The sequence below is a fragment of the Capricornis sumatraensis genome, chromosome 8 (genome assembly GCF_032405125.1).
Source record: "Capricornis sumatraensis isolate serow.1 chromosome 8, serow.2, whole genome shotgun sequence".
Classification (NCBI taxonomy): Eukaryota; Metazoa; Chordata; class Mammalia; order Artiodactyla; family Bovidae; genus Capricornis; species Capricornis sumatraensis.
The window spans coordinates 9,229,634-9,251,171 of NC_091076.1; the positions used below are offsets into that span (position 1 = coordinate 9,229,634).

At 45.9% G+C, this 21,538-nt stretch overlaps 1 protein-coding gene across 1 annotated transcript; it reads left to right on the forward strand.

Moving 5' to 3' along the window:
- The first annotated feature begins 565 nt into the window (after positions 1–565).
- PLAAT5 (phospholipase A and acyltransferase 5) lies at positions 566–18,526 on the forward strand. Its single transcript, XM_068978411.1, has 6 exons — positions 566–818; positions 2,291–2,384; positions 3,712–3,820; positions 15,002–15,110; positions 17,633–17,895; positions 18,434–18,526. Exons 1-6 carry the CDS (start codon positions 566–568, stop codon positions 18,524–18,526), a joined length of 921 nt encoding a protein of 306 aa, XP_068834512.1.
- Positions 18,527–21,538: the final 3,012 nt, after the last annotated feature.

The following is a 21,538-nucleotide window of genomic DNA, read 5'->3' on the forward strand; positions in this document are numbered from 1 at the left end:
CCATTATTATTATTTTTTTGTGTGTATACATATATGTACATATATATGTGTGTATATAATTTAATTAAAAGCATATAAAAGATTATCTGTGCATCTACCTAGTCTGAATCTCCCAAGATTTTAAGTCCTAAACAACAAGATGATGCTTCTCCAAGACCTCCTAATCAGGCCTCAACTCCTGTCTCCATTTGTCGCTCCTGTCTGTACCGTTGGCCTTCAGCTTCTCCAACCACATCAGATTCCACCTCTGAGTCCTATGCAAACGGTTGTCACTTTCCATCCCAATAGCCTACGCTGCTTTTCCCGGCCTTTCCTCTCAACATCCCTCCGCCTCCAAGTTCCTGGGCCTCCGAGCGCGCGATCTGGGACCGCCCTGTTCGGGCACGTGCTCACCGCGCCCGCGCGCTCCGGCCGCGCGCCCCCGCCGTTTGCTGCGCGCCCGCGTGCCGGCTCCGCGCCCCTCCGCCCTCCCCGCGCGCCGCCGACCGGCCCCGGGCCGTCTGGGAACTAGCCCGGCGCGTCGCCCCCTGCGAGGCCCGGGCACCGGCGGGGCGGCAGCAGCGGGATGGGCCTGAGCCCCGCCGCCCGAGGCGAGGGCGGGCGCCGCCTCCCTAGGTTGCCACGGTCCCGCGTCCGGCCCGCCTTGAGAACCGCGAGTACTGGGCCGAATGGCACCCCGGCCACTCCTGGACTTCCAGCCGGGCCCCGGTCAGGCCGCCGCGGGCGTTGGGCTACTCCCCACCGAGCCGCCGCGACCCGGCCTGGAGCCTTCCGAGGTCGTTCTCCAGGTCCCAGCAGGCCGTCGGACCTCCAGAAAGGTCACCGTGGTTTCCTTCAATTCTCCTCGTAGATATTTGTTCATTGTTAGAGATGCTTGTTCGGAGAAGGCAATGGCAACCCACTCCAGTACTCTTGCCTGGAAAATCCCATGGACGAAGGAGCCTGGTAGGCTGCAGTCCATGAGGTCTGAGCGACTTCGCTTTGACTTTTCACTTTCATGCATTGGAGAAGGAAATGGCAGCCCACTCCAGTGTTCTTGCCTGGAGAATCCCAGGGACGGGGGAGCCTGGTGGGCTGCCGTCTGTGGGGTCACACAGAGTCGAACACAACTGAAGCGACTTAGCAGTAGCAGCAGAGATGCTTGTTAACCGAAATAAGTGAATAGTTAGGAATGGTCGTTGGCTATTAATTTAATCAAAGCGGGCCAGGCATCCAGCGACCCTCGCGAGTATTTACCGAGTAAACAAATGCGGCTGCCGCCCGGCAGGTAGAGTTCAGAATGGCTCCAGCCCCACAGAAGCTTCTGCCATTGGGTTTAACCCCAATCCAGCCCCACAGAAGCTTCTGCCATCTGGGATAGAGGCAACCGTTCCCCGATTCCATACCCAGGAATTCCAAAATCTCTCTTTCCCGGAGGAGAAACCCTTTTCAGGATGGTCCCACAGCCCCCTTTATACCAAAATTTATTGAGGGCTAAAAATGGCATCTGGTCCCATCACTTCATGGAAAATAGATGGGGAAACAGTGGAAACAGTGTCAGACTTTATTTTTTGGGGCTCCCAAATCACTGCAGAAGGTGATTGCAGCCGTGAAATTAAAAGACGCTTACTCCTTGGAAGGAAAGTTATGACCAACCTAGATAGCATATTAAAAAGCAGAGATATTACTTTGCTAAAAAAAGTCCATCTAGTCAAGGCTGTGGTTTTTCCAGTGGTCATGTATGGATGTGAGAGTTGGACTGTGAAGAAAACTGAGCGCCCAAGAATTGATGCTTTTGACCTGTGGTGTTGGGACTCTTGAGAGTCCCTTGAACTGCAAGGAGATCCAACCAGTCCATCCTAAAGGAGACCAGTCCTGGGTGTTCATTGGAAGGACTGATGCTGAGACTGAAACTCCAATACTTTGGCCACCTCATGCGAAGAGTTGACTCATTGGAAAAGACCCTGATGGTGGGAGGGATTGGGGCAGGAGGAGAAGTGGACAACAGAGGATGAGATGGCTGGATGGCATCACCAACTGGATGGACATGAGTTTGAGTGAACTCCGGGAGTTGGTGATGGACAGGCAGGCCTGGCATGCTGCGATTGATGGGGTTGCAAAGAGTTGGATACGACTGAGCAACTGAACTGAATTGAACTGGGAGCTGGGCTCAGTTCTAGACTAGAGCTCCCACCTTCGCATCGCTGTCAAGGCCTGGCTCCAACCCTCCTTTCATGGGTTACACTCCCCATAGAAGGCAGTTGTGGCTTAAATATTCAGTAACATGATTTTTTTTTTTCCTTCGAATTAGAAGAATCTGTGGAATCTCAGGTGTTGGACCCGCTTTTGCCCAAGAAGCCACAGGAGGGCACGATAGAACAGGGCAGAAGCAGTGTCCAGCAGGGGTAAGATTCTTTCTTTGTGTGGAAGGACTGGGTCTTTGGGTGGTTTTGAAGAACTGACTTTGATGACACTTCTGTAATACAAATCCTTAGCTGGTGTCTGCATGAACCAGGCTGCCAGCAATGGAGCCTGGTGTGCTCCTGGTGATAATAGTGGGAGGGCAGTCCTGGGACCTGCAGGCCAGGCCGGAGGCCGCCTTGTAGTAGTTTCTAGCCATTCTGCAGACCCCTGAGAACCATATTGCTTCCCAAGAATGTTTACAATATTGCCTGCTGGTGTCAGTAACTAATGAATGATGCAACCATCTTCCAGTTTCTGCAGTTGACTTTCTTGAGAAACATGACATTTGTCTCTGTTTAAGATTCTGAGAGCTGAAAGTTTGGAGAAGAACAATACTGAAAATGGGGAGTACACCCCACCTCCTCCCCATCACTCCCATACGCTATACCTTTGGAGAAAAGTTAAAATTTGGGGATGGTAAGGAAAAAGCCATTTTGGGGGTGGTCATTCCAAACCCAGTGATCGAACCTGGGTCTCCTACACTGCAGGCAGATTCTTTACCATCTGAGCCACCAGGGAAGCCAGATGTATACATATGCTTTTCCATTTAACCCTCTTGATAACTCTGTGAGACCAATATTAGCATCTCTAGTTTATAGACAGTCAAACCGAGGTTCAGACAGACTAGTTTACTAGCTCAAGGTTGCACAGCAAATATGAGAGCCAGGATTCAAACTCAGGTCTTTGTGGCCCCATATATTTCACTCTACTGTTCTACCCCAAAATCATATCCCTGCCTTTAGTTTCAGTCCTCTCCTGTAACATTTTGCTTCGAGGGACAAAATATACTGATTTCTATCACAGTACTGGCAGTTATAATGTTGTCAACAGGCTTTCTCAGAAATATGGAGCTAATTATTGGAAGAAACAGTCCAACAGTTGAGAGGCCCTTCTGGCCTGGAGGACTGGGAGGGAAGGGAAGGAGGAGAGGCCTGTTGAATTTCCTTAGAAGTCATTGTGTACTATTTTTAAAAAGCTATGTCTAAATATTTTAAAACATCAAAAAAAATTATTAGAGGGAGGGAAACACCCCTGAAAGCTACTCATTCCTGTCATTAGCATTTTAAACAACTGTCTGAAAAGCAGAAAACAGCCATTATTTTGCAGGACAGAATGGCATCACAGAAACAGATTTCGTAGGCAGAATGTTTCCTAGAATGTCAAAACTGAAAGATATCTTAAAGTCGTAACTCTGAAGTAATACAGAACTTCCAATAGTTGTGAAGTAGTGGTTTTTCTATTAACTATACTATCACAAAATTCATTTAGGGAGAAGCCCGTAGTCAGCCTGGCGTCCACACCCAAGCAGAAGAGAGCAGAGCGGAATTCAACCCTGAAGCCTGGGACTGCGGGCAGGTTAATGAAGCAAGCAGCGGAGGTGGGTACTGTGGGAATTCTCAGACCAGGCATATCTTTAATTCCTAGAGACTTCTCTGCTATTTTACTTTATTTATATTGTGGCAGGTTGAACTGCACACCGATTAGGGATGTTGCTTTCAGTTCAGTTCAGTTCAGTTGCTCAGTCATGTCCAATTCTTTGCAGCCTCATGGACTGCAGCATGCCAGTCCATCACCAACTCCCGGAGTTCACCCAAACTCAGGTCCATTAGTCGGTGATGCCATCCAACCATCTCATCCTCTGTCATCCCCTTCTCCTCCTCCCTTCAATGTTTCCCAGCATCAGGGTCTTTTCAAATGAGTCAGCTCTTCACATCGGGTGGCCAGAGTACTGGAGTTTCAGCTTCAACATCAGTCCTTCCAATGAACACTCAGGACTGATCTCCTTTAGGATGGACTGGTTGGATCTCCTTGCAGTCCAAGGAACTCTCAAGAGTCTTCTCCAACACCACAGTTCAAAAGCATCAATTCTTCGGCACTCAGCTTTCTTTATAGTCCAACTCTCACATCATACATGACTGAAAAACACAATAGCCTTGACTAGATGAACCTTAGTGGGCAAAATAATGTCTCTGCTTTTGAATATGCTATCTAGGTTGGTCATAACTTTTCTTCCAAGGAGCTGCTGCTGCTGCTAAGTCGCTTCAGTCGTGTCCGACTCTGTGTGACCCCATAGCCAGAAGCCCACCAGGCTCCCCCATCCCTGGGATTCTCCAGGCAAGAACACTGGAGTGGGTTGCCATTTCCTTCTCCAATGCATGAAACTGAAAAGTGAAAGGGAAGTCGCTCAGTCGTGTCTGATTCTTAGCAACCCCATGGACTGCAGCCTACCAGGCTCCTCCATCCATGGGATTTTCCAGGCAAGAGTACTGGAGTGGGATGCCATTGCCTTCTCCGTTCCAAGGAGCAAGCATCTTAATTTCATGGCTGCAATCACCATCTGCAGTAATTTTGGAGCTCAAAAACATAAAGTCAGCCACTGTTTCCACTGTTTCTCCATCTGTTTCCCATGAAGTGATGGGACCAGATGCCATGATCTTAGTTTTCTGAATGTTGAGCTTTAAGCCAACTTTTTCACTTTCCTCTTTCACTTTCATCAAGAGGCTTTTTAGTTCCTCTTCACTTTCTGCCATAAGGGTGGTGTCATCTGCATATCTGAGGTGACTGATATTTCTGCTGGCAATCTTGATTCCAGCTTGGGTTTCTTCCAGCCCAGCGTTTCTCATGATGTACTCTGCATATAAGTTAAATAAGCAGGGTAACAATATACAGCCTTGAAATACTCCTTTTCCTATTTGAAACCAGTCTGTTGTTCCATGTCCAGCTCTAACTGTTGCTTCCTGACCTGCATACAGATTTCTCAAGAGGCAGGTCAAGAGGTCTGGTATTCCCATCTCTTTCAGAACTTTCCACAATTTATTGTGATCCACACAGTCAAAGGTTTTGGCATAGTCAATAAAGCAGAAATAGATGTTTTTCTGGAACTCTCTTGCTTTTTCAATGATCCAGGAGATGTTGGAAATTTCATCTCTGGTTCCTCTGCCTTTTCTAAATCGAACTTGAACATCTGGAAGTTCACAGTTCACGTATTGTTGAAGCCTGGCTTGGAGAATTTTGAACATTACTTTACTAGCGTGTGAGATGAGTGCAATTGTGTAGTAATTTGAGCATTCTTTGGCATTGCCTTTCTTTGGGATTGGAATGAAAACTGACCTTTTCCAGTCCTGTGGCCACTGCTGAGTTTTCCAAATTTGCTGGCATATTGAGTGCAGCACTTTCACAACATCATCTTTTAGGATTTGAAATAACTCAACTGGAATTCCATCAGCTCCACTAGCTTTGTTCGTAGTGATGCTTCCTATGGCCCACTTGACTTCACATTCCAGATGTCTGGCTCTAGGTGAGTGATCACACCATTGTGGTTATCTGGGTCATGACGATCTTTTTATATAGTTCTGTATATTTTTGCCACCTCTTCTTAATATCTTCTGCTTCTGTTAGGTTCATTCCATTTCTGTCCTTTATTGAGCCCATCTTTGCATAAAATGTTCCCTTGGTGTCTCTAATTTTCTTGAAGAGATCTCTAGTCTTTCCCATTCTGTTGTTTTCCTCTATTTCTTTGCATTGATTGCTGAGGAAGACTTTCTTATCTCTCCTTGCTATTCTTTGGAACTCTGCATTCAGATGCTTATATCTTTCCTTTTCTCCTTTGCTTTTTGCTTCCCTTCTTTTCACAGCTATTTGTATGGCCTCCTCAGACAGCCATTTTGCTTTTTTGCATTTCTTTTTCTTGGGAATGGTCTTGATCCCTGTCTGCTGCACAGTGTCATAAACCTGCATCCATAGTTCATCAGACACTCTGTCCATCAGATCTAGTCCCTTAAATCTATTTCTCACTTCCACTGTATAATCATAAGGATTTGATTTAGGTCATACCTGAATGGTCTAGTGGTTTTCTGTACTCTCTTCAATTTAAGTCTGAATTTGGCAATAAGGAGTTCATGATCTGAGCCACAGTCAGCTCCTGGTCTTGTTTTTACTGACTGTATAGAGATTCTCCATCTTTGGCTGCAAAAAATATAATCAATCTGATATCGGTGTTGACCATCTGGTGATGTCCATGTGTAGAGTCTTCTCTTGCGTTGTTGGAAGAGGGTGTTTGCTATGACCAGTGCGTTCTCCTGCCTTTGCCCTGCTTCATTCTGTATTCCAAGGCCCAATTTGCCCATTACTCCAGGTGTTTCTTGACTTCCTTCTTTTGCATTCTAGTCCCCTATAATGAAAAGGACATCTTTTTTTGGGTGTTAATTCTAAAAAGTCTTGTAGGTCTTCACAGAACCATTAAACTTCCGCTTCTTCAGTGTTACTGGTTGGGGCATAGAGTTAGATTACTGTGATATTGAATAGTTTGCCTTGGAAACGAACAGAGGTTATTCTGTCGTTTTTGAGACTGTATCCAAGTACTGCATTTTGGACTCTTTTGTTGACTTTGATGGTTACTCCAATTCTTCTAAGGGATTCTTGCCCACAGTAGTAGATATAATGGTCATGTGAGCCAAATTCACTGATTCCAGTCCATTTTAGTTCGCTGATTCCTAGAATGTTGACGTTCACTCTTACCATCTCCTGTTTGACTGCTTTTAATGTGCCAGCAAATTTGGAAAACTCAGCAGTGGCCACAGGACTGGAAAAGGTCAGTTTTCACTGCAATCCCAAAGAAAGGCAATGCAAAAGAATGCTCAAACTACCGCACAATTGCACTCATCTCACATGCTAGTAAAGTAATGCTCAAAATTCTCCAAGCCAGGCTTCAGCAATACATGAACCGTGAACTTCCTGATGTTCAAGCTGGTTTTAGAAAAGCCAGAGGAACCAGAGATCAAATTGCCAACATCCGCTGGATCATGGAAAAAGCAAGAGAGTTCCAGAAAAACATCTATTTCTGCTTCATTGACTATGCCAAAGCCTTTGACTGTGTGGATCACAATAAACTGTGGAAAATTCTGAGAGAGATGGAAATACCAGACCTCTTGACCTGCCTCTTGAGAAATCTGTATGCAGGTCAGGAAGCAACAGTTAGAGCTGGACATGGAACAACAGACTGGTTTCAAATAGGAAAAGGAGTATTTCAAGGCTGTATATTGTTACCCTGCTTATTTAACTTATATGCAGAGTACATCATGAGAAACGCTGGGCTGAAAGAAGCCCAAGCTGGAATCTCAAGATTGCCGGCAGAAATATCAGTCACCTCAGATATGCAGATGACACCACCCTTATGGCAGAAAGTGAAGAGGAACTAAAAAGCCTCTTGATGAAAGTGAAAGTGGAGAGTGAAAAAGTTGCCCTAAAGCTCAGCATTCAGAAAATGAAGATCATGGCATCTGGTCCCATCACTTCATGGAAAATAGATGGAGAAACAGTGGAAACCGTGTCAGACTTTATTTTTTTGCGCTCCCAAATCACTGCAGATGGTGATTGCAGCCATGAAATTAAGACGCTTACTCCTTGGAAGGAAAGTTATGACCAACCTAGATAGCATATTAAAAAGCAGAGACATTACTTTGCCAACAAAGGTCCTTCTAGTCAAGGCTATGGTTTTTCCAGTGGTCATGTATGGATGTGAGAGTTGGACTCTGAAGAAAGCTGAATGCCGAAGAATTGATGCTTTTGAACTGTGGTACTGGAGAAGGCTCTTGAGAGTCCCTTGGACTGCAAGGAGATCCAACCAGTCCATCCTAAAGGAGACCAGTCCTGGGTGTTCATTGGAAGGACTGATGCTGAGACTGAAACTCCAATACTTCGGCCACCTCATGCGAAGAGTTGACTCATTGGAAAAGACCCTGATGGTGGGAGGGATTGGGGGAAGGAAGATAAGGGGATGACAGAGGATGAGATGGCTGAATGGCATCACTGGTTCGATGCACATTAGTTTGGGTGAACTCTGAGAGTTGGTGGTGGACAGGGAGGCCTGGTTTGCTGTGATTCATGGGGTCACAAAGAGTCGGACACGACTGAGCGACTGAACTGCACTGATGCGTTTAAATTGTTTAGAAACAGCTTTATGGATCTGTTTATTGAGCATTGTTGAGGTATAACCAACATACGATAAACTGCATATATTCAGAGTATACAATTGGGTATGATTTGACATGTGTATTCGCCCATGAAATCATCACCACCATCAAGAAAACGAATAACCAGGAATTGCCTGGCAGGCCAATTGATAGGACTCTGTGCTTTCACTGCTAAGGGTGCAGGTTCAATCCCTGGTGGGGGCACAGACATCTGCATCACTCCCACAGCTTTCTTTGTCCTCCTCTGTAAACCCCTCCCTCTTCCACTCACATCCCCACGCAACAACTGATGTGCTTTCTGTTGCTATGCATTAGTCAGCATTTTCTAGAGGATTGCATAAATGGAATCATATTGTATGGGCTTTTTTGTGTCTCTCTCCTTTCGCATAATTTCATATAATTATTCCAAGTTATATCTGTGTTGCTGCATGTTATAAATAGTTTATTTCGTTTTATTACTAAGTAGTATTTCATTATATGGATAGACCACTATTTGTTCATTCAGTCACCCATTGATGGGCATTTGGGTTGTTTCTAGTGTTTGGCTGTTGCAAATAAAGCTGCTTATGAACACATGTGTACAGATTGTTACAGGAAAGAGCCAATTTTGACTCCTATTGGATCTGTTTCTTTGACTTTAACTTGTGTTTCCCATCGCTTTTGGTCACTAAAAAGAGACTGTCCATACATAAGGGCCTGCCTCAGGGAACCCTCGCCTCTGCTGTAGGCAGGAATAAGCCCTCCACCCACTTCCTTGTATCACCCCTCAGAGTTATAAGACTTTCAGAAACTTTTATCATCTAGGGGCCTTATGAAAGACTGGTTTTTCTAACCAGGTGCCTATCTCTGGGAGAAGGGCCAGGGCTGGGCTGCCAGCCTGTGCAAAGGAAATATATAACAAGATGGATGGAAGATTTTGAAGTGACAGCTTATTTCAAAGAGAGTAAAAGGGCAGAGAAAGCTTAATCTGGATTTGAAGACTGGAGCACCAGCTGGGACTGGAGGTCAACCTCCATAGACTGGTTCCCCGAGGTTCATGAAGTGCTGGGGACTGGGTAAAGTCAAGGATAAAGGGAGGATGAGACCCTGGAAAAGCTTCCAGTATGGCTACAGCCTTGGCTGCCATTAGAATCACCCAAGGAGCTCTTAAAACTCTGGTTCTCAGGCCATACTCCAGATCAGTCTTAATATTTAAGAGCTCTGCAAGGGATTTCCATGTGCAGCCAAAGGTGAGACCCAAAGCTCAATACAATCAGTTTATAGTGGGAGAAACTTCAGCAAGAGAGCAGATGACTATTAAGCAGGTGACTCTAGGTGACTATTAAGTCTGTTGTAAATTCCATTCAAGTTTTCACCTTCCTACCCCTATTAAAACTCAACATTCAAAAAACCAAAGATTATGGCATACAGTCCCATCACTTTGTGGCAAATAGATGGGGAAAATGTGGAAACAGTGACATTTAATTTTCCTGGGCTCCAAAATCACTGTGGACAGTGACTGTAGCCATGAAATTAAAAGACACTTACTCATTGGAAGAAAAGCTATGACAAACCTAGACAGCATATTAAGAAGCAGAGGCATCCTTTTGCCAACAAAGGTCTGTATGGTCAAAGCTATAGTTTTTCCAGTAGTCATGGACAGATATGAGAGTTGAACTGTAAAGAAGGCTGAGTGCCAAAGAATTGATGCTTCTGAACTGTGGTGCTGGAGAAGACTCTTGAGAGTCCCTTGGACTGCAAGGAAATCAAACTAGTCAATTCATTCAGAATATTCAACCCTGAATATTCATTGGAAGGACTGGTGCTGAAGCTGAAACTACAATCCTTTGGCCATCTGATACAATCCTTTGGCTACCTGATGCTGAAGACAAGACCTGACCCTGGGGAAGATTGAGGGCAGGAGGTGAAGGGGGTGACAGAGGATGAATTAGTTGAATGGCGTCACTAATTCAATGGACATGAGTTTGAGCAAAAACTCAGGGAAATAGGAAAGGACAGGGAAGCCTGGAGTGCTGCAGTCCATGGGGTGGCAAAGAGTCAGACACGAATTAGCAACTGAACAACAACAACCTTTATCCAGTGGCAATGTTGCAGGTGGGTTAAAATTCTAAAATCCACTTCCCTCAGTGCTGAAACTTTCTGTTTCTTGTACCAAGCTTGTTAAACATCCTTGATGGCCAGCATGTGGATTTCTTTTGATTTTTTTTTTCTGGCTTAGACTAGCATCAGAATAAATTGTTCTGTCTTCTTAATGGCAGTTATTCCAGGAAAATTCAGCAAGGATAGTGATTTCATGGTCCACACGGGAAGGCTGGTTTGGGGCGCCCTCTAGTGGGAACTCAGTTGCTATTGTATTTTCTCTTTCAGTTGGTTTGGTCAGGGGGTAGAAACCTGGTTTTGGTCCTAGCTCTGCCAGCTGACTTGCAAAGGACTTTGGCAAAGCACTTTATCTTTCTTGGCCACAATTTCTTCCATGTAGTATTGCTGAGTCAATGGTCTGGTTTGTGCCCATAAAAATTTATTCCCTCAAGTGGGCAGGACTTCTGAAATGGCTGAGGATCTCAGAAAATCTCCCCAAATAGCAAAAATAAAGCTGGATGAAACTGTCAAATGCAATGATTTAAAGACTCTGAGGCTTCCCTGGTGGCCCAGTGGTAAAGAACCCGCCTGCCAATGCAGGAGACATGTGCTCAATCCCTGGTCCAGGAGGATCCCACATGCTACAGAGCATCTAAGCCCGTGTGCTACAGCTGTTGAGCCTGTGCTCCAGAGCCTGGGAACAGCAACTACTGAAGCCACACTCCATAGAGCCCATGCTCAGCAACAAGAGAAGCCACCACAATGAGAAGCCTGCACACCACAAGGAGTGGCCCCTGCTTGCTGCAACTAGAGAAAAGCCTGTGCAGCAACAAAGACCCAGCACAACCAATAAATAATAAAATTCTGGAATTTGACCAAGAGCATACAGTAAGTTGATACACATTAAATCCAGAAAGTCTACTGAATCCTGGAATCTCAGAGCAAAGGAGATCCGTAGTGTCTTTGTATGCCCTCCATCCCCTACTTTCCCCAGCTCTGTGGTGGGAAAGTGGGTGGGACACGCCAGGAGGACTGGCAGTGGCCACAGAGGGAAACTTTATTTGAAACAGAATGCGGAAAATTCCATGCCCAGGGATGTTGTTGAAAACAATAGTTACCTAAGTGACAAACATCATGGAAGGCCAAAATTGCAGCTAGCTTGAGGTTGCAGTGTTTGTTGGGACAAGCGATAGATTAACAGACCAGCCAGAAATTTAATACAGACATGCAGGTACTGAGACAGTTAAAGAGGGCCTAGAAAAGCTGCTCGTCTGGAAGGGGTGCATAGGCTGCACATACAGTCAGCAGACACTGGAGGGGCCTGTCCTTCCATTCCTGGAGGAGCATGAGGCCTTGTGAATGCAGGAAGTGTTACATAACAGCTCACAGACTTTTCAACTTTAGAACTTTGAATGAATTCTCCAAACCACACCAAGCTCCATAGGAAAAAACGTGATGCCCTATTGGCCCAAGAGGTGTGTCAGCCTCTGACCAGTTACTGCCCATGTCAGACTTAAAAATAAAAGCAAGAAAACAAAACAAAACTGGAGCAGGCGCACCAGGGGTTGAATACTGTGAGGGAAACAGACTTTGCAGAATTAACCCAGGCAGGCCTCTAAACAAACAAGTAGCAGCAACCACCACCTCTGGGGGAATCAGAATCAGAACAGTTGAAATGTCTTGAAGCCACGAGAGAGAGAGAGAAAAAAGACTCATCGTGTACAAAGGAACCACAATAAAACAGATAGCTGTTGTTTTGGTCAGAAATGACGGTGGCCAGAAAGCAGTGGGATGGCGTATGAAAATTGACAAAAGGAAAAAAGAAAGCTGTCGACCAGAAATCCTATGTCTGATAAACTATCTTGCAAAAATAAAGCTGGAATAAAGTGAAGTCTCAGATAAGTGAAGACTGGTAGAAAGTGTTGCTATAGGACTTACCTGAAAGGGAGTAGCAAAGAAAGTTCTTCAGGCTGAAAGGAAGTCACACCAGACAGTAACTAATCTACATGAAGAAATACAAAGCACCAGTAAAGGTAATTAGATAGGTTATTATTGTAAGGGAATATAAATATATATTTTAGCTTTTATTCTAATTTTAAAGTCATGGAGCTTATATTGGATCAAGGACTCCAGATGGGAATTTGAATCCACAGTTTCACAGCGGTTTGTGACTCAAACAGTCCAAAAAAGGATCGTCTGACTTGCCAATACAAGATCCAGTTACAGGCCACCTACAAGAGACAAACTATTTATTTATTATTTTGGCTGCATGGCTTACAGGATCTTAGTTCCCTGATCGGGAATTAAACCTGGGGCCATGGCAGTGAAAGTGCTGAGTCCTAACCAGTGGACCACCAGGGAATTCCCAGGAGGCACTCTTTAGATTCAAGATCATAGATAGGTTGGATGTAGAAAGATGCAAGCAGAACCACAGCTGGAGTGGTTATACTAATATAAAAAAACAGACTTTTAAGAAATTTTATTAAGGAGAGGAACAGTTTTGATGATAAAAGATTAATTCATCAGGAAGATATAACAATTGTAAACACATATACATTTAACAATATAAGCCCCGAATTCATGAAGAAAAGCTAACAGAATTGAAGAGAGAAATAGGCAATTCAGAAATAATATTTGGGGACTTAGATACTCTACTCTTGATACTGGATAGAATAACTGGACAGAAAATCAGTGAGCATATAGAAGATTTGAACAATGATATTAATCAACTTTACCTAACTGACTTTTACGGAATAGTCTACTCAAAAATAAAACACATATTCTTCTTAAGCAGACTTGAATATTCCCCCAGAGAGATCATATTCTAGGCCATAAAGCAAGTCTCAGCAAATTTAAAGGGATTGATATCATACAAAATATTTCTTTGTTCACCTGAAATTAAACTAGAAATCAATAACAATGAAATTTGGGAAATATGCATTTGGAAACTAAAAAACATACTTCTAAATAATCCATGGGGGAAATAAAAATATACAAATTAGAAGATATTTTCAGTTGAATAAAAATGAAAGCAGCCTATCAAATTTTATTAGATGCAGTTAAAGCAGTGCTTTATATAAGCTATAAATGCCTATATTAAAAAAGAATAGAGATATCAGATCAAGAATCCAAGTTCTTACCTTGATAAACTAGAAAAAGGAAAGCAAGCTAAACTCAAGGCAAGTAGAAGGAAGCCATATGTTGGTTCTCTGAGATGATAAACAAAATGGGCAAAACTTTTGCTACATTCATTGACCAAGAAAAAAAGAAAACTCGAATTACCAAAATCAAAACTGAAAGAGGGAGCTTGTTACCAATCTTGCAGAAATTAAAAGGATAGTAAAGGAATACTATGGACAACTTTATACTAACAAATTAGAAAACATACATGAAATGAACAAACTCCTAGAAAGACACAGATTACAAAACTAGCTCAGGAATAACTCGAAAATCTGAACAGACTTACAAGTAAATTGAATTTGTAAATAAAAGATCTTTTCACAAGGAAAAACTCAAGCCCAGATGGCTTGACTTGAGAATTCTACTATACCTCTAAAAAAGAAAAGTTACCAATTCTTCATAAACTCTAAAAAATAGAGGAGGGAATGCTTCCCAACTCATTCTGAGGTCAGTGTTATCCAATACGAAAGTATCCTGATACTAAAATCAGGCAAAGAAAAGTTCAGGTCAATTCAGTCACTCAGTCGTGTCGGACTCTTTGTGACCCCATGAATAGCAGCACGCCAGGCCTCCCTGTCCATCACCAACTCCCAAAGTTCACCCAAACTCATGTGCATCGAGTCGGTGATGCCAAGGATTATACATCATTACTAAGTGAGATGTATCCCAAGAATTAAGAATTTGGGAGAAAGCGATGGTACCCCACTCCAGTACTCTTGCCTGGAAAATCCCATGGATGGAGGAGCCTGGTGGGCTGCAGTCCATGGGGTCGCTAAGGGTCGGACACGACTGAGCGACTTCACTTTCACTTCTCAGTTTCATGCATTGGAGAAGGAAATGGCAACCCACTCCAGTGTTCTTGCCTGGAGAATCCCAGGGACGGGGGAGCCTGGTGGGTTGCCGTCTACGGGGTCGCACAGAGTCGGACACGACTGAAGCGACTTAGCAGCAGCAGCAGTAACAAAGCCAGAACCTGCAGGAGATCTCCTTCCTCTTGCAGTGTCTCTAGCGCCCTCTATTGAAAAAGTTTGCATGATGCTCAGCGTCAAGGAGAAAGTGTACAGGAGTTCCATCACGTACTGAAGGCCGTGCGTGCATGAGGAGCTGTGCATTTGGAGCTGGCACTGTCAGCCTCTGTGGCTTTAAGGTGGTGGCAGGAGTGGGTGGGTCCTTCAGTCATTCGTGTGGAGAGATCCTCTTACAGCCTGGGTTTCTGTAATGTGATGAAAGGCAGTGTCTTCACACGGAGTTGTAGCTGATCCCCAAACAGGATCTCTGCAGTTCCCTGGGCACGTGAAGTCTCACTTTATTTTGTTTTTCCATCATAGGATAAACCAAAACCCAGACCTGGAGACCTGATTGAGATTTTTCGGATTGGCTATGAGCACTGGGCCATCTATGTGGAAGACGATTGTGTGGTTCACCTGGCTCCCCCAAGTAAGAGCGGATACTCTATTGCAGTGATCCCCTGGGTCATGGACCGATTCAGGTCCGTGGCCTGTTAGGAACTGGGCAGCACGGTAGGAGGTGAGTGGGGGCCAGTGAGTAAAGCTTCATCTGTATCTACAGTGGCTCCCCATCGCTCACGTTTCCAAATTGTCACAATGTGATAATAACAGAAATAAAGTGTACAATAAATTTAATGCACTTGAATCATCCCGAAACCATCCTGTCCTGACCCATGGAAAAGTTGTCTTCCATGAGAATGGTCCCTGGTACCAAAAAGGCTGGGGACCACTGCTCTATTGAAATATTGATATTGAAGTTGGCAGCATAAAAGGGACAGTTTAATTATAGTGTCCCTCAGCTGCTGCCTTACTTCAGCAATAAAACACCAGAAGCATGACTGGACCTTAATTTACTGTGTGATCGAGCTTGGTCTCTGTCCATCAAAAACCACTGAGTGTCCAGCCCTAAGACAGATGCAAGTGTGAAGAACATCCCTAAGTTCCCTGACCACCTAGACCACCTTTTCTTTTAAAATAGAGATGTCAGGTGGCTCAGTAGTAAAGAGCCGTACGCCCAGCAGGAGATGCAAGGAAGATCCCTCAGAGAAGGAAATAGCACCCCACTCCAGTAATCTTGCCTGAAAAATCTCATGGACAGAGGAGCCTGGGGGCTTCTAGTCCATGGGGCCGCAAAGTCAGACACAGCTTAGTTGAAGATCTTCCTCTATTTCTGAGGATTCCCCGGGAGGGGTGCAGATGGTTATGCCTTCTGATTGCCCACTTCCTTCCCGTTGTCCCCAAATGCCGCTTCCGGCTTCCTGGTCACCTTTGGCAGCTCCACCCTCACTGGATCTCCCTGCTTTTCCGACCCATCCCAGGTGGCTTCACCCTCAGTGTGGACACTGTTCTCCTTTCATTTCAGCATGAGCACAGGGCTGAGATTAAACAGGTGACTAATTAAATTTTAGTTGAGGTTTGATGGGGGTGGAAATGGTAATAGTAGAAGATTACAGCACGGAATGTGAAACAGCTTAAAACTGGACATCTAGAACCATTGGTCACATGGTGTCCTCAGGAGATGGTACCTGGGGGAGCTGGAAGACGGAGAGGCCCGGGGCTCCACTGTGTAATCTTTGACGCCTCTGGCATTTTGCCTCCTGTGCAAGTACTGCCTGTTCAAGTTGAGATTACAAAAGGGCACTGATACCAAATGCCTATGGCCACACCTTGATCACACCGACTCAATGGACATGAGTTTGAGTGGATTCCAGGAGTTGGCGATGGACAGGGAGTCCTGGCGTGCTGCAGTCCATGAGGTCGCAAAGAGTCGGACATGACTGAGCTACTGGCTCTCCTGCCCGTGTCCTGTCCCCTTCGGTTGGCCCAGCCTCTCACCTGGTTGGGACCTTCCCGCAGAGCAGAGTCCCTCTCTCCTGCTTTGCTTCCCCACTCATCTGACTGCCTGTCCCACTTCCTGTCTGGATGCCTATGTGAAAAATGGAAAAATCATTTCACATCGCATTCATCTCCCCTCTTCTTTCCAGGCTAAATCCAGGAAACTTCTTCTGGTACAACCAGAGTTGTTATAGGATTAAGTTAACAGTTATGTCCCTACCCTCCCCGTCAGATCTTCCTCTAAAAATGAATTCTGCCATTTTTGTTCCCCAAAGCTGAATTGCCTACTGCCAGCTTTTGTGAAGTCAGCAGATAGACTTCAAATGCTTTGCAAAGAAAACGGGACATTTCTTGCACTCACATAACTTACAGCGGGGAGGGTTCCCATGTTTAAATATCCATATGGTTGTAGCAGGAAAACAGTCCTGTATTAAACTGCCACTTACCTGGCCTTGAGTGGGTTTCTGACCCTCTCTGAGGCTCTCCTCTAAGGACTGGGTATGATAATACAGCAGCTTCAAATGTTTCTTTCTTCAAAGCTGTGGAACCCTGTTTTTAAATAAACTCTCAAGGAGAATCCTAATGCTTGAATGGAAAGGGAGAATGGCTTTGGTGGAAGCTAGTTGGAATGGGTCCCATCTAGAGTCCTCTTGGCTTCTTGAGGCATGGCCTCTTGGCTTCACATGCGCCCCTGCAGGGGCAGCAGGGGGAGGCCTGGCAGGAAGCCATAATCCTTCCCCCAGAAGCCAATGACTCTTACATGTAAGGGTGCTTGTCACCCTGGGTTCTGGTAAGGAAAGCAAGTCCTAGGACTTGGTCAAGTCAGTACACAGAATGGAATCTGGGACCACACCATAAGGTGCTTCCAGAGCTTGGTGAGAAAGAGATTGCTGTGAGGGTTGAAAGTGGGGAGTGCAGAAAACAGGGCAGAAGGTTTCTTGGGGAAGCTGGCCCTTTGCGTCTCATTTAGCCCAACTCCCATTCTCTGTTGCGCCTGTTAGAGACAGTGAAACTGGGGCCCTAAGAGAAGCCATTCACCCAGCCCCTGGAGTGAGCCGGGGGCTCTGTACCGTGGCCCCTTGCAGCTCCCAACTCTGGCTTGTCTTTGGCTGCCAGGTGAGGAATTTGAGGCTGGCAGCATCACTTCTGTCTTCAGCAACCGGGCAGTGGTGAAATACAGTCATCTGGAGGACGTGCTGCACGGCTGCTCCTGGAAGGTCAACAACAAGCTGGATGGGACGTACCTGCCCCTGCCTGTGGACAAGATCATCCAGCGGACAAAGAGGATGATCAACAAGATTGTGCAGTACAGCCTGATCGAGGGGAACTGCGAGCACTTTGTCAACGACCTGAGATACGGCGTGCCCCGGAGCCAGCAGGTGTGGCATTCCGCTCTCGGAGTCCTTGCTCTAGTACTCCAGGCTCGGTGGGCCCTGCTGTGAGGGGTCTCCCGTCTCACGAGCATTTGCATGTGAAAAGAAGATGCCGGGGAGCAAGGGGGTGATAGGAGGTCCTCCCAAGGAGCCTGGGCTGGGCGTTCAGGAGACCTAAGCCCAGGTCTGTGTGAAACTGATCCCTGTGTGACCGTGTCCTAGGGAGCTCCCCTCCCCACCTCTCAGACTCCCTGTACGTAGAATAAGGGACTCAGTGGCTGTGCCCTTCTGACTGCCACGCTACAGGCAGACCCTGGGCTGAATGGCTCTGGGGGAGGAAGAGAACTAGGAGCCCAGGTTGCCTCCTGCCTCTGATGTCCATCTCGGACAATCCTGGCTTGTCCAGGTCTCTCGTGGCTCTAGCATCTTTGGGCTGCTTCCTCCTAGGCAGGCCAGTTCCTGAAGAGGGTGGTGAGGTAGGGGTGGGGCAGGGTGGGGTCCTAGGAGCCTCACCGAGGGTCCTGTGAGCTGGTCTCCTTTGCAGGTGGAGCACGTGCTGATGGAAGGAGCGAAGGCGGCAGGGGCGGTGCTCTCAGCCATGGTGGACAGCATAAGACCCAAACCAGCGACGGCCTGAAGGTGCTGAAAACCCCAGGCAGAGGAAGAGCGGCCGAGCTGGCAGAGAGAACCCGGGCCTCCTTCCCTCCCCTGCCTTCCTCTCTTCATGGCCCCTTATAAGAAAATTGTGAGCTTCTGGAAGAATCTAGAATGTACCCAATTGCCGCTCCAGAAATACATCCAATATATGTGCTCATAGGCCCCTGGACTCTCAGGGTGGGAAGAACCTAATATTTGTTATGTATCTATTAGGCACCAGGCACTGAGCTAAGCGTTTCACATACTCATCTTAACTTTTTTTTGTAGGAAAGGGAACTTACTTACTTCTTAGGATGAACCTAGTCTGTGATGCTTTTTAACATCCTGGAAGATCTGCTGAATGTTCCTAGGAGCAAAGAACTCTTTTCAGAAGTTCTCTTTAATGCCCTTTTCAGACACCCTCCCCGCAGCCCCCTCTCCCCCCACTGCCAGAGCGGTTCAGGGGAGAAAGCCTTTAAGGAAACCTGTAACTCGTTGCTCAGGGCCAACTGTGCCTTCATCCAGAAGCCACAGAAATATCCCAAGAAATATTTTCTTTTAAAAATTATACATCATCTTTATTCTTTATTGTCTAAAAAGTGTCCCAATGTAAAGTTTAATTTGACGAGACCATTTATCTTGCTTTTTCTGCCTCATAAGCACCAGAAAATTTAGAAATCTCCATCTTCACCAATTTCAGAGGAATATTTAAAATAATTTAATCAATGGACTTTGGTGTGAATGAGGGAGAGAAAGGAGTGATTTTTGTGCTTTGAAGAATGCAGCCATGCCTGTAAAGCTAAAATGATGGCTGGAGATCGTCAGTGCTAGCAGAGAGTTGAAGCCACCCCAGAAAGCCAGAGAAGGACTCTGAAAATGCCTAGGAAGCATGAGAGTTTGGAAGAGAGGGGAATGGAGCCCCCAGAGCATCTCAGATCAGGTCCGTTAAGATCTTCTGTGAGTCTTTCTCCCGTTTGGAAGAAATAGACCTGTGGTGAAGCCATTCAGTTTCCCCTGCTCTGTTTTGTTCTTAGCCATCCAAGTTTCACTGACTCTTCCCGTCTCCTAGATTTTGGAGTCTGGATGTGTGTCTTTGATTGATTCCCCTCTGCCCTGCCTGAAGGGCCTCTCTCTCTGCTTTGCACCACAGTTTCAGGTGCTGGTGAGTGCAGCTCGCCCCATCTCTGTGAATCATGACTAGGATAAAGTTGTTGCCCTGGCTGCCATCTCCTCCTCCCTGCTCCCCAGCATCACTGGAGTTCCCAGTATCCCTCCCTTCAGTCTCTTTATTCATGATATGGTCGAGGCTGGAGACTTCCTTTAGAGGAGAACCCAAGTGTCAGGGTTATACTTTATGGATTTTAGCTTTGAACGAACTCAGTGATAGATTAGTAAACCTTTTGATCTGAAGGTCACTTTGAACTCACAGACCATATTAATCATTAATCGAGGGAACAGGGTGTTGTTTGATTAACAAACAACTCTCTCACGCCAGGATGTATTTAGTAACTTTGAAATAAGGCACTTATCTATTTCTTCCTTACGTTTGGAACAGAAAGACACTTCCCTGGGTCCTTTCTGGTTTGTACTAGGTGGGGCAGAGACCCTCAGAAGTATCTTCAGGGCTTATGTTCCTCAGTTCATCCAACAAACATGTTGGAATGTCTGCCATGTGTCAAGCCCTGGCTCTGTCCACCTTTGTCTGAACCCAGGAGTGGTGGTCTGGGATGGCAGTGAGTAGTTCTGAGATGCTTGGAGGGATGCAAGACACAGTGGAGCATGGGTTAGGACCACCTACTGGACAGTGGGCTCCCCCTGCTTCCAAGCTGTCCATAAAGTCGTGAGCTCTAGGAGGCACTCCTCACACTTTGCAGATGAGGAGGGGAGGGTTTCTTAAAGTGTCATTAAAAATTTGTAGCAGTTCCTGCATTCTAGGGTAAAAAGAACTCTGCTTTGAGTGGGACCCCTCCCCCCCGTGTGTGTGTGTATGTGTGTGTGTGTGTGTGTGTGCGTGTGTGAGTGCTCAGTTGTGTCCAACTCTTTGCAACCCCATTTGACTATAGCCTGCTAGGCTCTTCTGTCCATGGGATTCTCCAGGCAAGAATACTGGAGTGGGTTACCATTTCCTTCTCTAGGCATCTTCCCAACCCAGGGATCGAACCTGCATCTCTGGCGTCTCCTGCCTTGGCAGGTGGATTATTTACTACTAATACCACCTGGAAAGCACTTGGGTGAGCCTGTTTAGTCTTGTAGATATAAAACACATTCCCACAATTGGAGAGGAGATCCCAAGGGAAAGCCATATGAATGCAGATATTTTTGAGATGTTAACTATTGGTTTGTGTTCTTTTTTTTTTTTTTTAGTGTCTGTTCTTTTTTGCTTTGGCAGCTGTGGGCAAGTGGGAACAGTGATGGCATTGGTTCGTTTGGCCTATCACATGGAACAAAAAACACGAATGTGCTGTGTTGTTAATGGTGGGGAGGCCCATTCTAAGTGACTCATAGGCTGGCAGCTCCTAGGCACAACCCAGATATTTTGCTTGATGATGGAGGAAAGACGGACTTTGGGAAACCCCAAATAACCTCTGCAGAGATTACTGTGACAACAAAGGAATCTGGTTTTGCTGGCCAGGCATTGGGAGATAGGAGGGGAAATATGCCAGTCAGGCGTGCAAACTGACACAGTGGGAATGAATCCCCACCACTGGGGCAGCAGGCCAGAGCCTGAGGGGAGAAATGGAAGGGACCCCCCGAGTGATAGTGGGAATAGAGATAAGCTGCTCCCAGGTTCCTGGTTTTAAGTTTTTGTCTTATGCCTATAATCACTTATTGTTATCCACAAGCCTTGTCTTTGCTGGGTGTGGCACATACAGGAAGGCGCCGGTGTGCATGGTTTGTAGCACCTGAGAGGGCTGCAGCTAACGGAAGAAGAGTCTCAGGGACCCCCAGAGGGAGTGCATCAGAAGCAAGCTGACCAGAGATTCCGTGGGGGTCCTCTGGAATACTGTGGGAC

Bases quoted from the DNA above. Each gene is read 5' to 3' on its own strand.
- PLAAT5 (XM_068978411.1), top strand. From the start codon at position 566: ATGGGCCTGAGCCCCGCCGCCCGAGGCGAGGGCGGGCGCCGCCTCCCT. The intron at 3,821-15,001 runs GTGGGTACTGTG...TTTCCATCATAG, and splicing joins TAATGAAGCAAGCAGCGGAG to GATAAACCAAAACCCAGACC. The intron at 17,896-18,433 runs GTGTGGCATTCC...TCTCCTTTGCAG, and splicing joins GCGTGCCCCGGAGCCAGCAG to GTGGAGCACGTGCTGATGGA.